The 22789-nt window shown below is 36.6% G+C and overlaps 2 protein-coding genes across 2 annotated transcripts; both read right to left on the bottom strand.

Moving 5' to 3' along the window:
* Window positions 1-671: 671 nt before the first annotated feature.
* LOC137735137 (uncharacterized) lies at window positions 672-4130 on the bottom strand. The gene is made up of 7 exons (XM_068474523.1): window positions 3901-4130; window positions 3785-3816; window positions 3088-3185; window positions 2879-2961; window positions 2337-2414; window positions 2165-2263; window positions 672-1126 (listed from the first exon to the last, which is right to left on the bottom strand). Exons 1-7 carry the CDS (start codon window positions 3994-3996, stop codon window positions 866-868), a joined length of 747 nt encoding a protein of 248 aa, XP_068330624.1. The 5' UTR covers window positions 3997-4130; the 3' UTR covers window positions 672-865.
* Window positions 4131-4958: 828 nt separating this feature from the next.
* On the bottom strand, window positions 4959-8571 carry LOC137734071 (probable fructokinase-7). The gene is made up of 7 exons (XM_068473337.1): window positions 8357-8571; window positions 7308-7552; window positions 6654-6866; window positions 6350-6547; window positions 6096-6236; window positions 5644-5760; window positions 4959-5429 (listed from the first exon to the last, which is right to left on the bottom strand). Exons 1-7 carry the CDS (start codon window positions 8376-8378, stop codon window positions 5289-5291), a joined length of 1077 nt encoding a protein of 358 aa, XP_068329438.1. The 5' UTR covers window positions 8379-8571; the 3' UTR covers window positions 4959-5288.
* Between the last annotated feature and the right edge of the window lie 14218 nt (window positions 8572-22789).

Here is a 22789-nt window from a genome sequence, read left to right as displayed (position 1 = left end):
TGGTTTGGTACAATTAATCATATATTTTTGTGCGAAGTGTCACACAAATAACATGGCTTGGGCACCTCTACACAAGCTTTTCTTGTAGTTTTGTTGATAAGTTAGATTAATCTCAATCAGAATAAAGTATAGTTTCAAAGTTCTTTACCCCCATTTGTTAGAGAAAAATGTCTAAAATGAATTCATTAAACGAGTACACTCGTAATTAAACTCTTTCGATCTAAGTTTCACAGACGCATATATTTAACCCTTTAGGCAAGTGAAAAGACTTAAATACCCTAATCGATTGACTGATCGTTTATACTGTAAGGGTTGAATGAGTGGCCAAATGTAAGGGCATTTTCGTCTAGAAAATGGGCAAGGGGTTAGAAAGTGGATTACCTTGAAGGATAGAACCTTCCGCTTTAACCCATTACGTTCAGAGTCTAAATCCCTCCCCTCTTTTTAGTCTAGCACGGAAACACCTTGGGATATTTCAAAGTTATTTTGCAAAAGATTATCACAAATCAGGGCAATTACAGATGTTTCTTCGCTATTTCAATGTGGTCTCCGGCAATTATTTCTTCAGTGATTTGAATCTTTTCTTAGTTCTACACTGAGTTAATCACCCACAGTTTCCACATGAATAACGTTAATATTCACGTTACATAATTTTGATAACAACGAAAACAAACGTCTAAATTCTTGATTCTTGCTTGATATCGGTAAAATACAGGGGCGTGAAGAAGCAAAGAGAAGTCAGAAAGGTCCGCTTGCATTTTCTCATATCAAATGCTAGAGACAATTAAGAAACACAGGGGAAGAAAGATGGACGAAAGAATATATCCAAGATCTTTCGGCACAGAGAAAAATCAGAATAACAACCCTAAGCATCGAACCCAGCCCCTGTCCAGCCGGGCGGAGGAGGTCCCCTAGCCTTGGGCACAGCTCCAAGTCCCTTCCCTCTTCCGTGGAACTGACTTTTCTTCTTTCCTCTTCCTTCTCCCTCAACAGGTGGCTGTTGATTGTGCCCATTCGTGACCGAAACATTTCCAGCATTTCCTGGATTAGAGGTGTTTTGAGTGACTCCACCTGATTCTGTTGATCCCGGAACTGTAGGAGCATCTGGACCCATTGATTTGCCATCCTAAACACAGTTCCAAGCTCAAATGATTATAATATATACATGTATAAGATAATCGATAAGTATGAATAGCCACTGCCATGTAATAGTTAATGAAAAGAAGCGGCTTCATTTTGCTCCTATCGGATCAGACAATAACCCCCACTTTTGCCCTCTCCCATGACCACCCCTGGGGGCCATCCTCTTCTCCTTTCCGTAGATAAGTCTTAAATTCTTACCATTTGAGAGCCAGAACCCCCAGTGCTAGATGTGTGGATGTTTTTCAAGATTAATCTAGCTATATGGAGTAAAATCTTAATCTAATTCATCAGTGCTTCTTTCTATGTGCCTGTTTTGTGAGTCGATTTTGGGGGATGGCAGCCAGTCACCCTTGCTCATATTCACTAAAACTGACAGTTAGATAACCTATTTTCTTTCTTTATTAGCTTCTTTTCTAAGATTACCAAGGACTTCACAGAGATAGTGGAGGTCAAATAAAGTTCCAAGATTGTATACGCAGAAAAAAAAGAGAATGCAGGGATAGGAAGAGGAACCATAGTACCACCGGAAGAAGGAAGAAGGAACAGGCAAGGAACAGGTGTGGGAACATCTACTGACAAACCATTTCAAGGCATGAGAGTGGAAGTAATGATTCTATTCTAATCTAAGTACAAACTTCCAACAAATATTCTAGATTCCTACGTGGTATCCATTAATATATTCCTGCACTGCATAGTGCATACAGAAAATGTAACTTGTGTGAACAACTGAAGCAACACAACTTCTTGGAAAGTTAACGAGGGAGAAAAAAAGAACCATGCAACCTCCAAATCGTAATGAAACATAACCTTTTCTTATAAACAGGCCTGATGCAACACTACCTTGAATACTTAAGAATTACACACACACACACACATGAGGACCATGAATAAACTGTGGTATAATTGTTGATTTTCAAAAACAATGAAATCTACACCAACTAATAACAAAGACTGCAATGCCATCCAACCTGTACATGATGTTACAAAATATAATCGTCATATATATATAAAGAGAACTTACATGAGAAACAGAAGCTGATGATCTGCTTGGGTTCATAGCTTCAAGTCGTCTTTTTAACTCCTCCAGTCTCGTAAACTGAGAACTGCTGCTTTCTTGCACCTTTTGAAACAACAGTGTCAAAACAATTTGTCAAGTCTGTAACCTAAAGGACACATGTAACGAAGATATATACCAGTTGGTTTAAGTCTTCACAAAGCTGCTGCTTGATAGCTTCCTCGTCCTTTACAGCCTGTAATGCTGCTTCCCACACCTGATATACATCAAAACAAACAGCTATCAGACTGCATAACAAACAGCATTCATGCATTAATTAAATTTTAAACTAATTTTACACAACCATATTCGGCTGTATACACATCAATCTCTATCCATTTTTGCAATGAATCTTAATTCATGTGTCTTCATCCCTCTGATAAAATGTGTTTGGTAGGTCTAACTATCTAACAAGCTTACTTTTTAACTTGAAACTCCACCACATCACCAAATACAATCATATGCTTTCCAAAAATTAGACAAAACCAGACCAAATTTATTCAAAAACTTCAATTTTAAATATCCAAGGTCATCTTGGTCAAGCAGAATGAGCATGTTACTAATTTTCGTGAGCACTTGGTAAACAGGCAGAAGAGTTTTGTTGAATACTGATGAAAGTCAAACAGAGCATTACAAAGTAAGGATAAAGAAAAGCCGTTTCTATAATTAAAAGGGATGAACCTTTCGTGCTTGTTCTTCCTTCAGCTTGGCAGCGTGAATTTTCTCTGTTGACATCTCTATTTTCTTCCTCAAATGTTCAAGAGCTTCAAAAGATACAACATACACACAAAGTAAAAGGCAAAAAAGCAATCAATCAACTGTTATACAAAAGAAGAGGAAAACTAATAAAATCAAAGAATGAGAGTAACTAACAATGATAATGCAGCAACCTGATTTTTTTGGCCCAGCTGTGAGTTTCATCTCCATTGACAACTGTGCCAGCTCTCGTTCGACATCACGAATTTTAGAATAGTTTTCTTCAATATATCTGAAGGGATCAACAGTCTGAAATCATATATCATCGAATCTTACTGAAGATGGATAATTACACTAACGCAATGTTCCATTGAAACAAATTTGAGAAACATAAAGGGACATAAGGATAAAAGAAGACAGAATCCAAGACTTTAACTTTATCCTGAAGCTCCCCCACTGTACATTGCCATTTTCAAGACTCGAAAACAGGTGAACCCCAGGTCCCCAAGACAAAGGTAATCAAAGAACGCTTCCAATTTTCAAATAGTTCGTTGGCTTCCTAGTTCCTACACCTCTTGACCACAACTTGTAAAACCCTCGAATCAATTACCAAATACTTTCACATTGCCATCTATATTTTCCTTAACTTCCAGATTAAACCTAAACTACTCAGATTTCTCGGATGCCTAGTTCATCAAACAATTTGCATTTCTAAACAAACCAATTAAAGCATCAGTCAATCACTACAACTAAAAATTCAATGATCATTTGACTCATTTCACGGAATAAAGCAACCATAATTCACTACATTACTGCTTAAACACACAATTTAAGCAATAATAATTCCCTTAAACGATCCATATACATTACAATGGAATCAAAGATACTTACTTTCTTAATTGAAGCTGTTCGTTCTCGATTGTCTGCAAAAAACCACAACCAACACACATTCAATTCAACAAATTACCAAGAAATTTAGAGAGAGAGAGAGAGAGAGAGAGAGAGACCTTCTCAGTGTAGGTAATGACAGAAGCCTCGCGAGCAAGGCCGTCGGGTCCGATCTCAGGCTGCAGCGACGGATTCGAATTCGAATTCGACGCCATTTTAAACTTTTTTTTTTTTTTTTTTCAAATTTTCCACAGGAATTTGAATCAGAAGAGCAACCCCAAGCCAAAGCAAATGGCTTCTGATTCAAACTCTCGTTTTCCTCTTCCTTTTCTCTTCAAAACAAACGTGATTATCCTTTTTTAATTTGTTTAATTACTGTTGATTAATTAATACAGGGGGCTTGCCATTATTCGGGTTCGGGTCCGTTTCGACGTGCGGGTCACCGTTCCCGCGAGATTATTATAATGACTAGAATGCCCTTGTGATCTGGATCCGCGTCGTCATTTGTGGCTCGTTGGATCTCGTGTGCTGTTGCCGATACCACATGCGTTATCTTGGCGGTAAAAAAGTCCACCAACTGATTTGCCTACAACTAACACTAATCGAAAATGTTAATTTTGCATTTGAATTCTAACGAACTTCATTACGAGAGTTTAAATTCAAATTTTTTAACACAAAAGTTATTTTTCAATTATCTTATTATTGTTGGGACTATTAATCTAATTTAACTTCAAAATAGAAAAATGTTATTCACAAACTAATTTTTATCTTCTACACACGCTTTTTACTTGTTCTTAATAAGTTTTCGGTCAAGTAGGTTGCACTAACTTTTTACTCGGATTTCCACCTTCGTTCTTGTAGTTTCATTGCGCCATCAACGTTCCAACAACTTGGCTAACGTAGACTAAAGTGAAAAGACAAAGAAGAAAGTGAAATCTCTAGTAAACTGCAAGTGGCCCCTTAATACAATGGTGAAGAAGAGTGTAGCCCTTGCACCATAGCCTAAGTTCAAACCCCCTCAGGTCCGTAATACAACACCTAACATAACAAATTTATTGTTTGACCAAAAAAAAATTTCTCGAGTAAACTACCCAGTTTATTAATGCAATTTGGCTGAAAACGCATGTAAGATGAAACAACTCGAGTCATCCAACTACGACAAAAGTGAAGCAAAGTATTATGGTTAAAAGCATTTACCCTTGCACCGAAGAGCGAGTAATTTCCGGCATCCCGATACAAAAAAGAGAGGAGAAAAATTGTATGCCACAGAAGGTTCATTCAGAAATGCTATGATGCTCACACTTTGGACTTGAAATTTTTTATTGGCAGTGGTTTACATTGTAACCACCAGTGTACGCTGTACCAGAGGCACCTCCGAGTTAAATCGAAGGGTGGGGTCGAATCGAAAATTTATACGGAGGTCTCCAGGAGCAAAAAGCTCAATGATATCTCAGCAAACAAACTCAAATTACACTAAGATTGATACATGGATTCCGACCATTGCCGTCTACTTTTTATCAGCAGCCTGCTTTAAGCACTGGAGCACGGCTTCTCTTGTCGGCATTGCAGGAATGGCTCCTCTTTCTGTTACTGTGAGCGCACCGCATGCATTCGCAAAGAGTAGAGCTTCTCGTAACCCCTTCTCGTCCTGCAGGTAAGATTTTTATTACTACCGAGTTCCAAGGGAGATGATACAAACTAAAAGCATACAAAGATTCTACACTACATACAGAATTTATAGTCTTCGGAACAGAACATTTAAAGTACGAGGACCAAGTCACATTCGAATTGAAGTGTATGAAAATATTCTATAGGGAGATTTATGGATGATTTTTCTCAATTCCGTGAAGAACTATGCGTACCTGAAAAAGACTCAAGTTAGAAGCTATGCTGTTGAGTACCCCACCAACGAATGCATCACCAGCACCAGTTGTGTCAACAGGTTTAACTTTAACACCACCAACCCGGCCATGGAATTTCTGAGAGTATTTGGAGTGACATCAATTTTCATATTACCAATCTTTATGAAACCGAATAAAGTGGAAGACAAAAGGCAAATCACATTCCGAGTGTCCAACAATTATTTTCCTCAACAAAAATATGCGTCTTTACTACAGGATATTTTTTAGTCAACAGCCTCTTGAACAATAATAATAACAATACGATGACAAAAAATTTCGTCTTCACAATAGCAGGGACTATCTCAAAAGGACTCATTGAAGTCGAGAAGTGACAACATGATTAAGTGAGTTCTTTACCACGAGAGACAAAAGATACTGAACACAGAAAGATCAAATATATTTGACAAACTTACCTGTGTGTAATATCTGCAACCCTCTGATCCTTCAGTTACTACCAAAAGTCTAAGATTAGGATGAAAAAGCTTCGTTAACACCACATTATCATCGTAAGGATCATCACCACCTGTCAGGAATCTAATCTCATCCTCACTTATCTGCAAGTTTGAGGAAACACCAGATGAGAACCAAGGATAAAGATACAAACAGCAGATTTGCACCTAAGCAACAGTTACCGACTTCCGCAATTTTGTTTATTCAGGTACTATACCTTGATAATATCTGCTTGGTCCCATATACTCATTATGCCTTTCCGTGCGGCATCTTCTGATGGCCACAATGGCAATCTTAAATTTGGATCATAAGAAAGGATGCAACCAGACTTCTTGGCAATTTTCATTGCAGCAATATGGGTTGACCTGCATGGTTCATCAATCAAACTAATTGAACCATAATGGAAAATTTTTGCCTGCAGATGATATTGTTTGAATCAGTAAATTTCCGACAAATGGGTAAGCTTCATCTATTCGATGCACTGTTTCCAAATCCTAATCAAAATGAAAAGAAAAGCACACCCTCTTAATAAGATTTATGTCAAGCTCTGATTCATGTAGAAGCATATCAGCACTTGGATGACGGAAAAAAAGGAATTCACGCTCTCCGTCAGCTCTGAGTGTAACAAATGCCAATGCAGTTCTTGCACTGGGGTCAAATCGCACGCCAGAATTGTCGACATTGTTTTGTTTTAAAATGTCAGCCAACATGTATCCAAATTCATCATCACCTACCTGTAATGCAAGTTGTTATAAGTTAAATCAAGGAGCCACTCACATTCAATTATCCTTATCAGATTTGAGAAAAAGGTTGGTCCGAAATATATATTAAAACTAAAAAGGAGCTTGACTGCAGAGATTGGATGTAAAGGAGGCCCACTGAAACTGAGAGAAAACATCGTTCGAATACATGTCTGGAGATTGTGATATGCGTTAAATACACAATATGAGAAAGATGCATATTTGAATCATGCCATGCTCAACAAAGTCAATATGGAGTTGAACCGTTGGGGGGTTTCAGTAAACAGGTTGAAAGCGTCTTTCTATGTTTCATTATTCTTACACGTGTGGAACAAAATGTTATTAGAGAAATCCTTCTTCTTAACAGAAATCCCAGAAAGAAAGGCAAAAGCCAAGGGGAGAAATTAATACCAGCATCCACAGAATCTAATGTACCTTGCCTATGAAACCTGCTGAACCACCCAGTCTTGCGATTCCAACAGCGACATTAGCAGGAGCACCACCAGGAGCTTTCTTAAAAGCAGGTGCTTCAGCAAGTGAAACTCCACCAACGGTGGGCACAAAGTCAATTAGCATTTCCCCAAAGCAAACAACCAGGGACTTGTCATCTTGTGACCCTCCTTTTTTATCTGAGGATGCGTCTTTAGAATCTTCACGCAAAACCAATTTTTTGTCCAGAGCTGCAGTCACATCATTTAAGCAGTATTAATGAAATTGCAAAGAAGTTCAACAAGCTATATCTACGCCTCGATGTTACATATGTAATAGTCGGCCATGGACATATGTTTAACGTTAATTAATATGAAAACTTTCTCATCATCTATGCAATTAATAAAACAATACAGTAAGCTAAAAATCACACAGTTGCTCCAACTGGGACTATGTTAGAATTAATTCACCTTCTTTTATCCAATTTTGGTACTAAATCTAAAACTACAGATTAACCGACTCGGAAACTCGAAACTGCATGTTTAGTAAACAAAAATTGTTCATCTTTACAAAGCATCTGTTACCCGACTACCACACACATGTGCACAGTGCAGTGTAAATCGTAACACACAGTGCATCTATACGAAGCAAGAAACAATATTTCGAAAACAATAAGATGCCGAATCACATACTAGAAAGCATATACACCCATAACATGATTTTTTTTTAAAGAAGTGAATTTTTAAGAGAGATTCACAAGTGGGTAATCTATGTAAGAGACATTTGATCAAACACGTAAAGAAAAAGATTGATTGCTGCGAAAGATAGATCAAAAATACAGAAACCCAATACAAAGAAATGCCCGAGAATTCAGAAATCATCAATCTTTTCTGCAAATCAACGATCTTTCAGCTAACACGAGTAACTCGAAGAACCCAGATGTGAAATCTCCCAATATAATAATAATGGATTGAAATCCCAATTTTAATCAGGACGTCCGTATACGATCAGAAGCATCGTATATAATCAAAAGACGGAAGGAGGACTTAACGAACCTGGGGCGAGATTATTAGCCATCGCAGGAATGGAATTGCAGAGATTGAAGTTTAATGAGAGAGCAGAGTATGCAAGAAGAAATGGAGAGAGAGAGAGAGAGAGAAGGTTCGGTGTTGGTGCAGTGTAGTTGTAGGCTTGTTAATAAAGGAGAGGAAGGAACGAAAAAAGAAGGGAAGGAGAGGGAGTAAATTTGCGATTGAGTCGGCTGATACTCCAAATCAAAAGCTGTTTAAAAGAAAGAAAGCAAACAAGCCATATGATAATTTGTCGGAATTTTTATGGGGCGGTATTATTCACATGTCTGTTTTTATTTTTTATATATTTTTCTTCATTTTCTATCGTTGAATCGATTAATTAAAAATAATCACAGGGCAAAAATAACATGGATGTATGAAAAATAGAAATAAGGGTGTGAATAGCATCTATTTTTATAATAATTCATATCACATCCTCAACTTATTCTTACCTGTTTTGGCTTAAATCTTGTCTACCTTTTTTGTATAATTATATTAATCACATGTATATTCAATTCACGTGTTAAATATAAGAACCAGTTGATATTTTATAACTTTATAATAAGTGGAATATAAAATTTTGACCTTAAAAACAAATGATAATTTTGTAATAATTTAAATCACAATAATAAAAATCAAATTTGAGTGCAGATAAAGAGCATATAGCTCTAATCAACTTTACATCTAAATTGTTGAGTCTTCCCGACCCTTGGAAATGGTGGATAACCGTGGTTAGCCACCAGTTGTTCTCCTTTTTCAAAAAAAAAAAAAAAAAATCTATGTTACATTTTAGTATCACTACATATCAACTCATGCATTAGCTGATTAAAATGTATATTACTTTCTCACCTTTAGAGTTTTTTTTATATTATCAATCTTGTAATTTTAAATTACGAAAGAAGATTCGAATATCAGTGCAAATTGTGAGCATATAACTCTAATCAATTTATCTACGCTCATATTTGCTTTTTTTTTTAAAAAAGTGTATTTTTATACTTCAATATATTTACATTAAGTCAACAATAATGATCAACTATAGATAATATATTTTACACTAAGACTAGAAAATATAGGCAAAATAACATAATAATCAACAATAACAATTTTGACATCGAACTTGTGATGTACAAAATCAAACTTAAAACATTTCTCCTAAAACAAAAAATATGTCACTAAACTATATTATCAAGTGGCACTATTTTCTGAAGTTTAGTATCACTACATATTTATCAACTTATATGTGAACTCGCGTGATCATATTTTATTACGACAAAATAATTGTTGGTCTATTTCTAGACAACAAATAGAACAAAATAGAAGAAAAGTCTACGTGTAAATTATTCTTATATTAGAAAAGAACAAATTTAAAGTAATTTTTAATCTTTAAATAATTAATGTATACTTGTATGTATCCTTCGTATTATATGGTAATGTATAATATTTTGTCTTTTGAGCCACGTCGGTCTTGAAGGGTCCGAGTGGAAACTGATTTTCCTAGAAAACTTTGAATCCTTTTATATATAAGTTATATAGCACTTTACGAACAACTACAGTAGGCAGCTGGTCGATTGTCCGTATGTGAGATCACATGAATATATTTTTGGATAATTACATTTTCTGTCTTCTCATGTTTTCGTTCAATTTAAATTCATAATTTTTATGATTGGTTTTTTAGTCAAAATGGTTTTTGAAATTGGAATGATTTCTAGAGGTGGTTTATGAATTTGTGTACCATCAAACATTTTGATTATTTCGTAAAAATACCTATTAAATAAGGATAAAAAATAAAATAAAAAAACAAAAACACCCTCAATTTTTGTCAAAATATTTCACCCATTGTTTATTAAATTGAGAGTATTATTGTCAATTGAGTTCTTATTTAACAGAATCTTTCACATAATGACTAAAATGATTTATGGTGGACAAATTCAAGACCATTTTTATCGATTTCAAATAGGAAAATTTTATTTGAACCCATGTAACATCTTTTTATATCCAACTTACTCTCTACACCCATATTATTATTAATTGAACTATCTGACACACCCCGACCAAGATCAGGGCATACTGGCTGTCACGTGAGAGTAACGTAACCATGTGCACAGCGCGGAAGCTAAGAATAATAATAAAAGTACGAATAAATAAAAACCAAGCTATACACTGAGTAGATAACATACATGTGCAAGCATAAGTGTGAAAAATAATATTCAGAGCACAGAAGACCTAGTGCAGTCCAGAGGAACAAACACTAACGAAACACACCCAGAGGTGGTCCAACACTGGTGATAATCTGTCAGATATGCCGAGAATTCCTCGAGAGCCACCAAAAGCGCAATCCAAACTAGAACCTGGAGGGGCGCAAAACAGAAAGTGTGAGTGGGAAGAAACAAAGCTTTTCAAAACCATTTCATTAACAAAGTTCTAACCCCTCGCCGTCAAATCTGTATAGTTTCCCAAAAAAATAGAATATGTACACATATAGAAAACATGCTCAGAAATATGCCATGTCGAATGCCTCTACATAAACTGTAAGTAACCCATGTAATGTCAATCAATGCAATGTAATATGTCAGCCGGAGTCACCTAACGTGACCTGTACGGCTAAATCTAGAGCTCAAATCTCCAACTCACTAACTATACCTGCACACGAGTCGGAACCACTTAAAGTGGTCTGTATGATAGGACTGAGTGTAAATAAATCGCGGGTCACCTACGAGTCGGAACCACCTATAGTGGTCTGTATGACAAGACTGTGCACCTAACTTGGATCCAAGATGAGCGTGTGGTGCGGGAGGTGAACATCATGTGAAGGACTGTGCCCTACTCTCGGCGGGAGCACTAACACCGGGGGTGCAGGTTATGAGCTCTCTATGCATCTCATATCACTACTAATCACAAACATAAACCATAACTTACCTGGCACTTACATGTGCGTCCGCAACACCAAACATACATATATGCAACTACTAATGCATAATTAAATAGGCAAACGCAATGCATGACATTTAAAACATATAAACGTTTCATTTCATTTTCTGGGAAAACCACAAGTATATAGGTATATACGGAAAATCAAAAGCCCACTCACTGGTATGTAGAAGGGTCGTAACCCCCCTTGCCTCAAGTGACTGCGCTCGTCCTCGGGATAGGTCTCACCTATATGCGAAACAACTATAAAAATGTTAATTTTAAAGCACATAACCAAAACTAGGTAATAACTTCTCATACAATGCTCAAATGGGGTGTATGAATACACCAACGTGATCTACTCAACCTCACGAACATCCCCATATTTTTAAAATAATTTTTCGACGCCTCACACGCCCCCACGCGCAGGCACGTGCCTGGCACACTGACGGCGTCAGTTAACGCCGTCAGGAATATTCCGTTAAAACTAACAGATTATGTTAAAGTTAACCTAACGCCGTTAGGAATATTCCGTCCAAACTGACGGAATATTCCGTCCAAACTGACGGAATATTCCGTCGTCTTCTCCGGCTAACATTCGGCATCGTCACCGTCGCCGGAAAACTGGAAAAACCTCAAACCTTCGTTTCTCACTCATTTTCATCCAAATTTCATGAAATTGGTACCAAAATGAAGCTTACAACTAGTAAAACAAAACCTTACCACTTTCAAGCACTAAAACCAACGGAATCTTGTCGGAAAAACTTCACAAAATCCGGCCAAACCTGCAACTCACGATCCCGACGTCCAAAACCTTCAAACGAACCACCCCGAGCTTCCTAAGGACCTCACCAAGCTTCCTATAACCCTGAAATTCCCAAAAACACATGATTTTACGTGTGCATGAACAGTGACCAAATCGGGGATCTCGAGTTCGACGTGAAAACAAAGGTTTCCTTACCTGAAATGGGTATGGTTGAACTCGTATGGACCTCACGAACACAAAGGTATGGTTTTCTTCCTTGATCCGTAACGTTTTCGAGTGATTTGGTTCTTATCCGTACATAGTTGATGAAGAAAAGGGAGAGAGAGAGATACGAGACATGGCAGAGGATAAGAATGAGTGTGGGTGTGTGTGTGTGGTCCAAAAGCAGCCAACCAAAACCCCAAACAACCACACAACGAAACAAAAACACTAGGGGCAAAACCGTCATTTTACCCCTACGGTACGAAAAATCTGGGACGGACTGTCACACTATCAATATCTACTTAAACCCAAATTTAATATATCTAAACTACCCTCACAAACCCAATTTAATATATTAATTTATCTATAGACCCATTTAAAAACTAAAACTCTGAATCACTGTCCTGCAATTCATTCAAAGTGTGCTTTATCCGAATTGGATTCCCATTGTTCTTATCCCATTGCGGCTTCATAAAAAAGACCTATTCAAACTCACTCACTCACTCCCACTACGTAATTAAACTCTACTCCATAACTCAAAATCATTTTATAAATACACATACAGTAGTAATGATAATTATATAAAGACATAAATTATATAGAATAGGTTCTTTTGTCTGGTTTGTATGTTTATTAAGCCCAAATGCTTAAGCTAGTATTAGGGCTATAGTGTCATGAGTTCTTCTAGACAATAATTGTTGCTTAGTGGCATTTCCAAGAATATATCCATTATGATTGCTCACACAATTCATTTTCCCTCTTAAGGCCTGGGAGAGAGCGATTCCTCGATTCAAAGCCTTAGGCCCTCAGTTGTCTTGAGAATCGACGATGGATTTATTAATAAATTTTAGTTTCATTATTAATTTTATTTTGTATTTGATGGTAATTATGCAATAGGATAAAAAAGAAATTTCATATTTAAAATTTAAGCTGGGTGTAGAGATAGGTTATATGGATTCAAATAAAATTTCCCTTTCAAATATCAGGGACCAAAGTGAGGAGTTATGTCAATCTCATACACAATTTTAGCTAAAAAGCCTTTATGATTGCATAAACGATTCATGATTTCGCACTAACATCATACAACCGTTAAGTCAATTTGTCCAATTTGATTGCTAATTTGTTTTTTTCCCACAACATCACTTAACGACCAATTTAATTCATTGACTAACAATTTTATGACATCGGTACAAAATCATAAACTGTGATATGAAATTGAAACTCCAAATAAACCGCAAAATATTCTCTTTCCAAGCCAGAATTCGTCAAATCCAACTCATTGCAAGCTCTGATCTGACTCGAAACCCTTCATTTTAACAAAAAAAACTTCACATTAGCATAATCCGTATTTAAGCCATGCAGCTAAAAACAACCAAAACCCTATATCCTAATTAAAGATATTACCTAAATGTATATGTAATTAAATGGAAACAAGGAAATGTTTACCATATGTGTAATCGTAAGGTAGGTCCTTCAGATGCAACATGATTGACTTTTGAAGGTTCCCTTACTTCTTGAAGCTGAAATTTCAACAGTATTCCATGCACCAAAAAATAGAAAAAATTAGCCATCAAATGTGGAGCATTCGAAATCATAACATGTTGAACGTTGAAAATTTATCATCACATGGTGGGATGGAAATTCAGGAATATAAACAATTTAAAGTACCTTACATTTGAGCTGTTTATTTATTTTTGCAAGATCTTTCTCCTGTCAATTTTTTCAAAATAATATCATATGATCTCAACTACTAATTGGAATTGGAAGAGGAGAAAAATGAGAGAAAGCTTTCTTTTTTTTTCTTTTTTTATTTTATTTATAAATTTAGAGTAATTTTGTTTACATACACAAAATTAATTATAGTGTTAAGGATAGAACTCGCTTGTATTTGAAAATTTTCTACCGTGTAACTGATTCAATACACTACTAGAAAACCCACTTACAAAGACTATTCATAGGCACATCTCCCTGCACTTATATTATAAGGTTCTTCATGAGATATACTCTCATCTCTCATAACATGACGTGTTATGTGATCAAAGAGAAAGAGAAAGGAATTACACAACATAATACACCTAAAAGTTACTTTATATTAAAGAATATATCGTCAGTATGGTTAGTTTTGTATGCCTAACGACATTATTATTGGTCATTTAGTACTACGGTTTATTAGTATTTCTCTTCACTTATAAGTGAGAAATCTTATATTCGATTCTCACCAAATGCAAATTTAGACTATATTAATGCTAGCTCATTGTGAGGCATAGCCACTCACCCCACTCTCTTAGTGTAGATAATATCATTTGTTAAAAAAAAAACATTATTATTGTTTAACTTTAAACCTTTCATCGCCCTTCTAAACTTGTAAAGGAGGTCAATTGAACACATTGCAGTATTGCACGTCGAGCATGTCTCTAGTTCTCTTTAAGAAATTCTATGCACGTAGTTTTGACCAAATTTCAAGACAGAAGAACGAGAAGAAAATCTTATAATCATGATGTTAAATTCGAATCAGGATTCTTTTTGTGAGGATCCTGGAGATCCTCAAATCATGTTCGTTCATCGTATATTGTGCAGTTATAGATCATTTTAAATACTTTTATTTAAAATAAATATGAATATTATCTGATGAAAACGAATCGCACGATATACAATGAACAAACACAATTTAAAAATCTTCAGAGAAGATTCTCATAAAGATGATCGGGAGAAAATCCTCAAACTTCACGTGATTTGGGGCCAGCGGACACAGAAAATCGCATATGATATGTAGGAGGACTGGGCTGCATGGTATGCTAGCAATACATATATTTTCACCTTTTGGCGCAGTTCTTCTAGTTGATTATACGTCATCCGCGTCTGCATATACAAAAGCAGAAGGACAAAAAAGAGTACTGTTGGAACAATAACAATATAAAATAAAGGTGATTAGTATATTTATATGTTAATCCAAGATACAGAGAACAGGGTCTATAAATGGAGTTGATCAAGAAGCACAAGAAGAAAAATCAATAATATTGTACAGTGCCACCAAATTTATGCCCAATATTGTTGATTGATGTGAAGCAGTCGTGATAATATAGGTGGTGCTTCGTTTCGCTCCAAGAAATCCTATATATACAATTATAAAAACAATTGACACTATAGGGAGTAGTCTAACTACGTACTTACAAGCACAATGTCTCTTTTTTTTTTTTTTTTTTTTCGGATGTAAGATTCATACTCTCAACATTCTACATTTCTTTTTTATTCTTGGTCAAAATCTAAAGGTGTCTTTACCTTTCAAAATATCATTTTCCGTCTTTCTAGCTAGATTGTATTTTTGCAAGTGATCACCGGTAGATGAAGACGATCGAGATGGCATGCTCAATCGTGGTAAAACACTTTTGAATCTTTAATAATAAACATGTATAACATGCGAGACTCTGTGCAAATTAAGAAACCTGAGCTAGTTCTGAGTGTGCATGTGTGTATAATGCTACATTTTGCTGGTATACCTTTTGTTGTCTAGTTTTTGAGAGAGTTCTGTCAAGTTGTTTCTCAAGAATAAGCAGTTCTTTTAGGCGAAGCGTTTCCAGATCTTCTCCATGTTAGAATTCCTCTATCCCACATCGGCCAGAAGGTTTGAGAACAAACCCTTTAAATAGAATTATCCTACTCTAACTAACACCGAAGCCTTTTGTATTAAAACCCCACACCTGGTGGATTGAGCAGGTGGTCAAGTGGGGACAGTATCGGTGTTGTTGGAGTGGGCCCATGACCTATCTACCTGAAATTTAAGATGGTACCCAAGCCAAGGGACGGGCCCGTACATCTCTAACTAACACTAAGGTCTTTTGTATTAAAACCTCACACCTGATGGATTGAGCAGGTGGCCAAGTGGGGACATTATCAGTGTTGTTGGAGTGGGCCCATGGCCCATCTACTTGAAATTTAAGATGGTACCCGAGCCAAGGGACGGGCCCGTACATCCACGTGAACGGATGTGGATCCCCTTTAACCATGCATGAATAGGTGAGCCCCAACTTGGCTCCACGTAGGCCAAGAGATGCCACGTGAATGGGTGGGTCCCCATTGGCCCCGCGTGAACGGGTGAGCTTCGGCTTGGCTCCACATGGTTGTCGATGTGTGGAACTTCACGTGTGACCCATAAAATGGGGTCTCACATGCAGGGGCGTGTTGGAATTCCTCTGTCTCACATTGGCCAAAAGGCTTGAGAACAAGCTTCTTATATAATATTACCCTACTCTAACTAACACTAAGGCCTTTTGAATTAAAACCTCACACCTGACGAATTAAGCAGGTGGTCGAATGGGGACAGTATCAGTGTTATTAGACTGGGCCCATGGCCTGTTTACCTGAAATTTAAGATGGTATCAAAGTCAAGGGAGGGGCTCGTACTACCACGTGAACGGGTGGGTCCCCTTTGACCCCGCGCGAATGGGTGAGCCCCGACTTGGCTTCACGTAGGCCAAGAGATGCCACATGAATGAATGGGTCCGCATTGGCCCCGCGGGAATGGGTGAGCCCCGGTTTGGCTCCACATGGTTGCCGATGTGTGGAACTTCACGTATGACCCATAAAATATGATCTCACGTGTGGGGGAGTGTTAGAATTCATCTGTCCCACATCGCCCAGAAGGCTTGAGAACAAGCCCTTTAAATAGAATTACCCCACTCTAACTAATACCGAGGCCTTTTGCAATAAAACCCGACACTTGACTAATTGAGCAAGTGGCCAAGTGGAGACAGTATCAGTGTTGTTGGAGTGGGCTCATGGTCCGTCTACCTGAAATTTAAGATGGTATCAGAGTCAAGGGACGGGCCCATATATCCACGTGAACGGGTGGGTCCCCTTTGACCCCGCGCAAACGGGTGAGTCCCGACTTGGCTCCACGTAGGCCAAGATATACCACGTGAATGGGTGGGTCCCCATTGGCCCTGCGCGAACGGGTGAGCCCCGACTTGGCTCAACGGGGTTGCTGATGTGTGACCTATAAAATGGGGTCTCACGTGCAGGGAGTGTTAGAATTCATCTGTCTCATATCGACCAGAAGGCTTAAGAACAAACCCTTTAAATAGAATTACCTCACTTTAATTAACACTGAGGCATTTTGTATTAAAACCCCACACCTGACGGATTGAGCAGATGACCAAGTAGGGACAGTATTAGTGTTGTTGAAATAGGCCATAGCTTGTCTACCTGAAATTTAAGACTCCAAGCAAATGCCTAAATATGTGGGAGTAAGAATTGATTGTATGTTTGAAAAAATGGCACAAAAGAACAAATAACATGATTGATTAATAAGTTGAATCTGATGATATTTTATATATACCTCTATGAACTTTGAAGAGACTATTGTTTGACCTTTAATCTTGAGACCTCTTGGTATAGTTTCTGCATTAAAATAAATAAATGATTAAGAAAATATTGATCGCATCAAGAAAAGAATGCCTTTCATTCAACAAGACCACTATAGCAAAAATGGCACTAGCTACTGATATGGATCAGTCCCTATACTATGTAGCAGGATCAGACTTCACACCGATCGGACTTCACACCTTAATAAGGTTTGCACCACAGCATCTATATGGATCTTTAAGTTCAACACACTATAATTCTAGGGTGCGTTTGTTGCACCGGACTGTTTCGGACTGGACTAGCTGTTGGGACTAAGCTGGACTGGCTTAGACTAGACTAAACTGGACTAATTTAGTGAAGCGTTTGGTGCAGTGTTGGACTATAAAACCGGATAATAAACAAACTATAATATTATACTATTTAATACATATATTATAATATATTATATTATTTAATGTATGTATTGTAATATTTTATATTATTTGATGCATACATAATAGTATTTTATTATTTATTCAACCTTTTAACCTTTTTTTCTCCTGGAAAACTATCACTCTGTGGAATCATCTCTTCTTTCCTCCTTCTGGCTCCGTCCATTTCTTCTTTTCTCCCTCATTTTCCTGCACAACGCAGGTGTGAAGCTCATCGCAAATCCTTCAAAAACAAGCTCATCATCTTCACCCTCTTGCCGCCATTAAGCATCTCCACCTTCCTCATCCTTTTTTCTTCCAAAAATTTTCAGATCTCTCTCTTCCATCTAATACATGCGTTGGCTTCTCCGCCTACAAAGCCATCTCGGAATTTTCTGGCACGGGGTTGACTTTGAATTTGGTGGTTGGATTTGGTTGTTGTTATTGTTTTTCGTTTTTAATTTTTTTTTAAATTTTGTGGTTGGATTTTGAGATTTAGGTAGCGGGTAAGGCTTTTGTTTCAGATCTGGGGGATGGGCAAATGGTGTTGCAGAGAAGAATGCTTGCAGACGATGCAGTATGTAGACGATGCAATGGGCAAACGAAACAGATTTGGGGACGGGATTATCAATCCCATACTTATTGGGGATCCCCGCTAAGACGACCTACCGAAAGACTTAGTCGGTGCGAGTCCGACTTAGTGTCATTAACGGTAGTCCATGTTCACATCAAACACTAGCTAGCAATCCCAGCTAAGCCAGTCCAATCCAAGGAAGTTTAGTGAAGGCAAACAAACTCCCCCTATAGTGCTAGGTCTCACTTATATCCAAGTTTTTTTTTTTTTTTTTGAACAAACAATATTATCTACACGAGGTGGGGGAGTAGGTTAAGCCTCACAATAGACTAGCCATAATGTGGTCATAGGTATGTGTTGCAACTGAAACAACGTATATTGTATTAGAAAAGTTTGGTTCTATCCACACACATTTTTTTACCTCTTACACACTCTAGTTAATTTATGTCCTTTGATCCTCTACAATTCATTTGATCTGACAGCCGAAAATTAAAAATTGTGTGCAGAAGGTAAAAAAGGGTATGTGAAAATTTTGGTTTACCTGGCATTACCCATAACCAAAAGACTACATCTTAACCGACTTAACAAACAATAAATCAATCATAATTCATACTAAAATAATATGAAAGTATTCAAATTTCTTAGCCTACTAGAAAACCCTAATACATAAATACCAAAAACGTAAAAATATACAAAATTGCTTGGAGTGGCTTGATTTTAATTAACTAGGCAGGCTGAATATATAAAACCAAGCAACATTCTTAGGATATATATATAACTCAGTCAGTAGACGCTCATACCACCCGCACATGCAAACACAAATGCAAATAGAATTTTATCTGACCTCCTTTTATTTATTATTTTTCTTTCTTTTGTCAACACTTATTCAAACTTTGTTATTATTACTTTTCTTATTTCTGCAGTATGGTACCATGTACCAACATAAATATTTATATATATATATATATATATATATTATTTATTTATCTATTTATTATTTTGACCAAATGATGCCATGGACCATTCAAATTCCTTTATATATATATATTTTTTTTCTTCTTAGGGTGTAGTCAACACCACACATTTCCAAACTTTTTATTTATTCACATGTGCCTTATCATTCCATCAATCCCCCTTTTCTATTATTTTTCTTCCTTCTCTGTCAATCTCGAAACGCAGGGCTAGTTGGGTTGTTGTGAAGGTTGCCCAAATTCAATTCAATCCAAAAGGCTACCAGAGACTGACGTTGTTCTTGCATGACCCAAGGAACATGGCATCGCGAAGCAAGAACCTCCATACAGAGACATAGATGACAGCGGGGTTGATGGAGGCACAAGAGAGGGAGCCCTGTGTGGAGTCAGTCCTACCATCACCATTTCAGACAACTGAGTATTCATGGGAGTCCTCAAGATCCGTTGAAAACAACATGATATGGGTTTTTAAGTTTGATGAGATTCTTCTGGATCTCTGGAAACCAATTATCAAGTACGAGTTTTCTCATCTTGTGACGACTACAGGTCGTAAAATTTCAATTCTCACCGAAATTCGGTGGGATGCTTCTGGCGCGGTGGGAGAGACAGAAAATGGACATACCTTTTATTCTGTGAGATTTTAGCTGACATAGGTGAGAGATAGATAGTGCTTCACCTGATTTATGGCGTTGTGCTTTCCATTGACATGAGAGTTTCTCGTGATGATAACGTGTTGTAAAATTGACGGTGTGTGTAATGGAATAAATATAACAAGACACAAAATTTATGAGGTTCCTCTACAGTTAGTGTGACTGAAGTACATCCTTGGAGCAGCAATCGTGCTTTCATTATAATTTAGAATAATAAGAGTGCAAAATAACTCTCTCTATTATCTTCTCTCATCTTCCTCTCTTTTCTCTCTTCCTCTTCCGTGAGCCTTGTGGTTTCTATGTGTTTGCTCTCATCCTTAACATTCCTTTTTATAGGCACAGATGATAATGTTTGTTGCCAGCTAAGCTACAGTGTTCTAAAGTGGTTGATATAGTCATCCATTACATCATTTAATGGTCAACCACCAATGTTTACAACAACAAGAGAATTATAAGAAACCAAGTTTTTGTAAATTGGTGTTATGGTTTGTGGTCACTTTCTAAGAGACCGAGAAAGGGAGTGAGAGAGGGGAACGATGACAAGTTCAAGGATACATGTCGGACTGTGGACATCGTACTTGGCATTTCCTAGTGATAAAACAGTAGAAATGGCCTACCATGGTGCAATTTTACTGTAGTCCAAAGGGAGGGGATCAGGTGTGGCTCTAAGCCATCACTGGTAATCCTAGTGGACATCATTATTGGTAAAGTTGAACCTAACTTTAACCACCCTGCAATAGGACCTCGACACATAGTATAGCTCCTAAACGCTTGACTGCACAAGAAGCTTTGTGTTTTGGCCAGTAGCCGGTACACAAAGAACTTTTTGGCTGAAGTCGACCTGCCACAAATTTTTCTTTAAATGTGTCATTTGCTAATAACCTAAATCCTATCCAGATCTAAAGATCCTGAGCTTAAGGATCTTTTGATCTGGATCATTGAAATTTGATCCAACAGTTACAAACATGAGACTTCTTTTAAAAGTTATAATAATTGTAGCCGTTAGATCAAATTTCAACGGTCTGGATCATTTGATACTTAGGCTCAGAATCTTTAGATCCGGAGAGGATTTGGGTTCATTTGCTAACTCATTTTACACTTTTATGCTAGAAAAGTAGAAATTTCTCATTCAAATTCACTCTACCAACTGTTTAATTTTATGGAACTTTAACGAAAAGCTCTCGGTACTGTTCACTTTAATGAAAAACCACATTTTTACATTAAAAATTCAATAATGGTACTATTCACTTTACCCTTTATTTTGTCCTTATCGTTAAAACTCAAAGTTTTCAAGCCATTTTCATTAGTTTTCCATTAATTTTATCTTATATTATGAGAACCAACTTGCTAATTTGAAAAAGTGGCAATTGAGTTGCTACCTTTGTTGGAAATGCGTATTTCCTCTGTGTTATAGCAAATCTAGCTTTGTCATCTAATTGTTACCTCACTTGAGATGCACTTAGCTTCATTGTTAATGTCTTATAAAAAAATCTTGGGTATTCTGGATGTTTTATCCGTTAAATATTTTGATTTTTATATTTTTGAACCATAATTTAACGATTAAAAACTCAAAATACCGAGTACTTTAGAGCACCCAAGACAATCCGTTGCTTTATATATTAATTTCCTTTTCCATTAGTGGCAAATTCTTTTGTTCAAGTTTTAAGTGGCGGTTAAATTAAGGGTTACCTGTCAGAGTGATTTATGTGTGTTTATTTCTAATGCTTTTACACATAATTATTTGATAAAATCACATCGCAAATAAAGCATTTTAAACTTGAAAATGGAAAAAACTTTGCTGACTTTGTAACGTGAAACACAGTAAGGAATTTCACAAGTCACAACTGATAAACGGCTCAATGCTATCCTATTGGGTTTCTTGGGTATGTTAGACCAATGTTCTTTGCTATAATAACAAATAAAGAAAAACAGTGTGATTTTAATATAATTAAAATTTTAGATTTAAGTGCTAATTAAATACATGTGTATGAGAAGAAGTGTAAAAAATTAAAATAAAAAGACAAATAAGGTTGTTAACATTTCTTCTTAATTCAATTGGGCTTTAGTTTGGGTCATCCATTTAATCTTCTTTAATCGGTTCAATGCAATTTTGGTATCAATAGGTGAGTACCCTTTTTTTGATGACTTGATTACCTAAAGAACATAATTTTTCGCCAAAATAATCTATAAATTTGACATAATTTTTCACTTTATTCTTAAAATTGAAAATTGATTAAAGTGATTCTGGAGTTTGTCTACCATCAATCATTTTGATCATTCTGTGAAAAATCTCTGTTAAATGAAAAAGCAAGTGGAGGGTTGTTTGGACAAAACTACCCTCAATTTAATAGAATTTTTTTTCACGGAATAACAAAAACGATTTTCAATGACATAGACAAAGTGGAGAATTTCTATCCAATGAGGCATGAGTAAAAACCGAAGACCTCATCAACTTGAATATTGAACCACATGAGCATCCTCTTGTTGAACATTAGATTACATAAAAAGCTCTATTTTTTATTTTAGGAACAATGATGTATTTACATTAAAAGGTAAGAGGAATAAATTGATTTTAAAC

Source organism: Pyrus communis, chromosome 5, assembly GCF_963583255.1.
Source record: "Pyrus communis chromosome 5, drPyrComm1.1, whole genome shotgun sequence".
In the NCBI taxonomy this organism is placed as follows: Eukaryota; Viridiplantae; Streptophyta; class Magnoliopsida; order Rosales; family Rosaceae; genus Pyrus; species Pyrus communis.
Note: the sequence above shows the minus strand (reverse complement) of the source record. Positions and strands in the feature narration are given on the sequence as shown.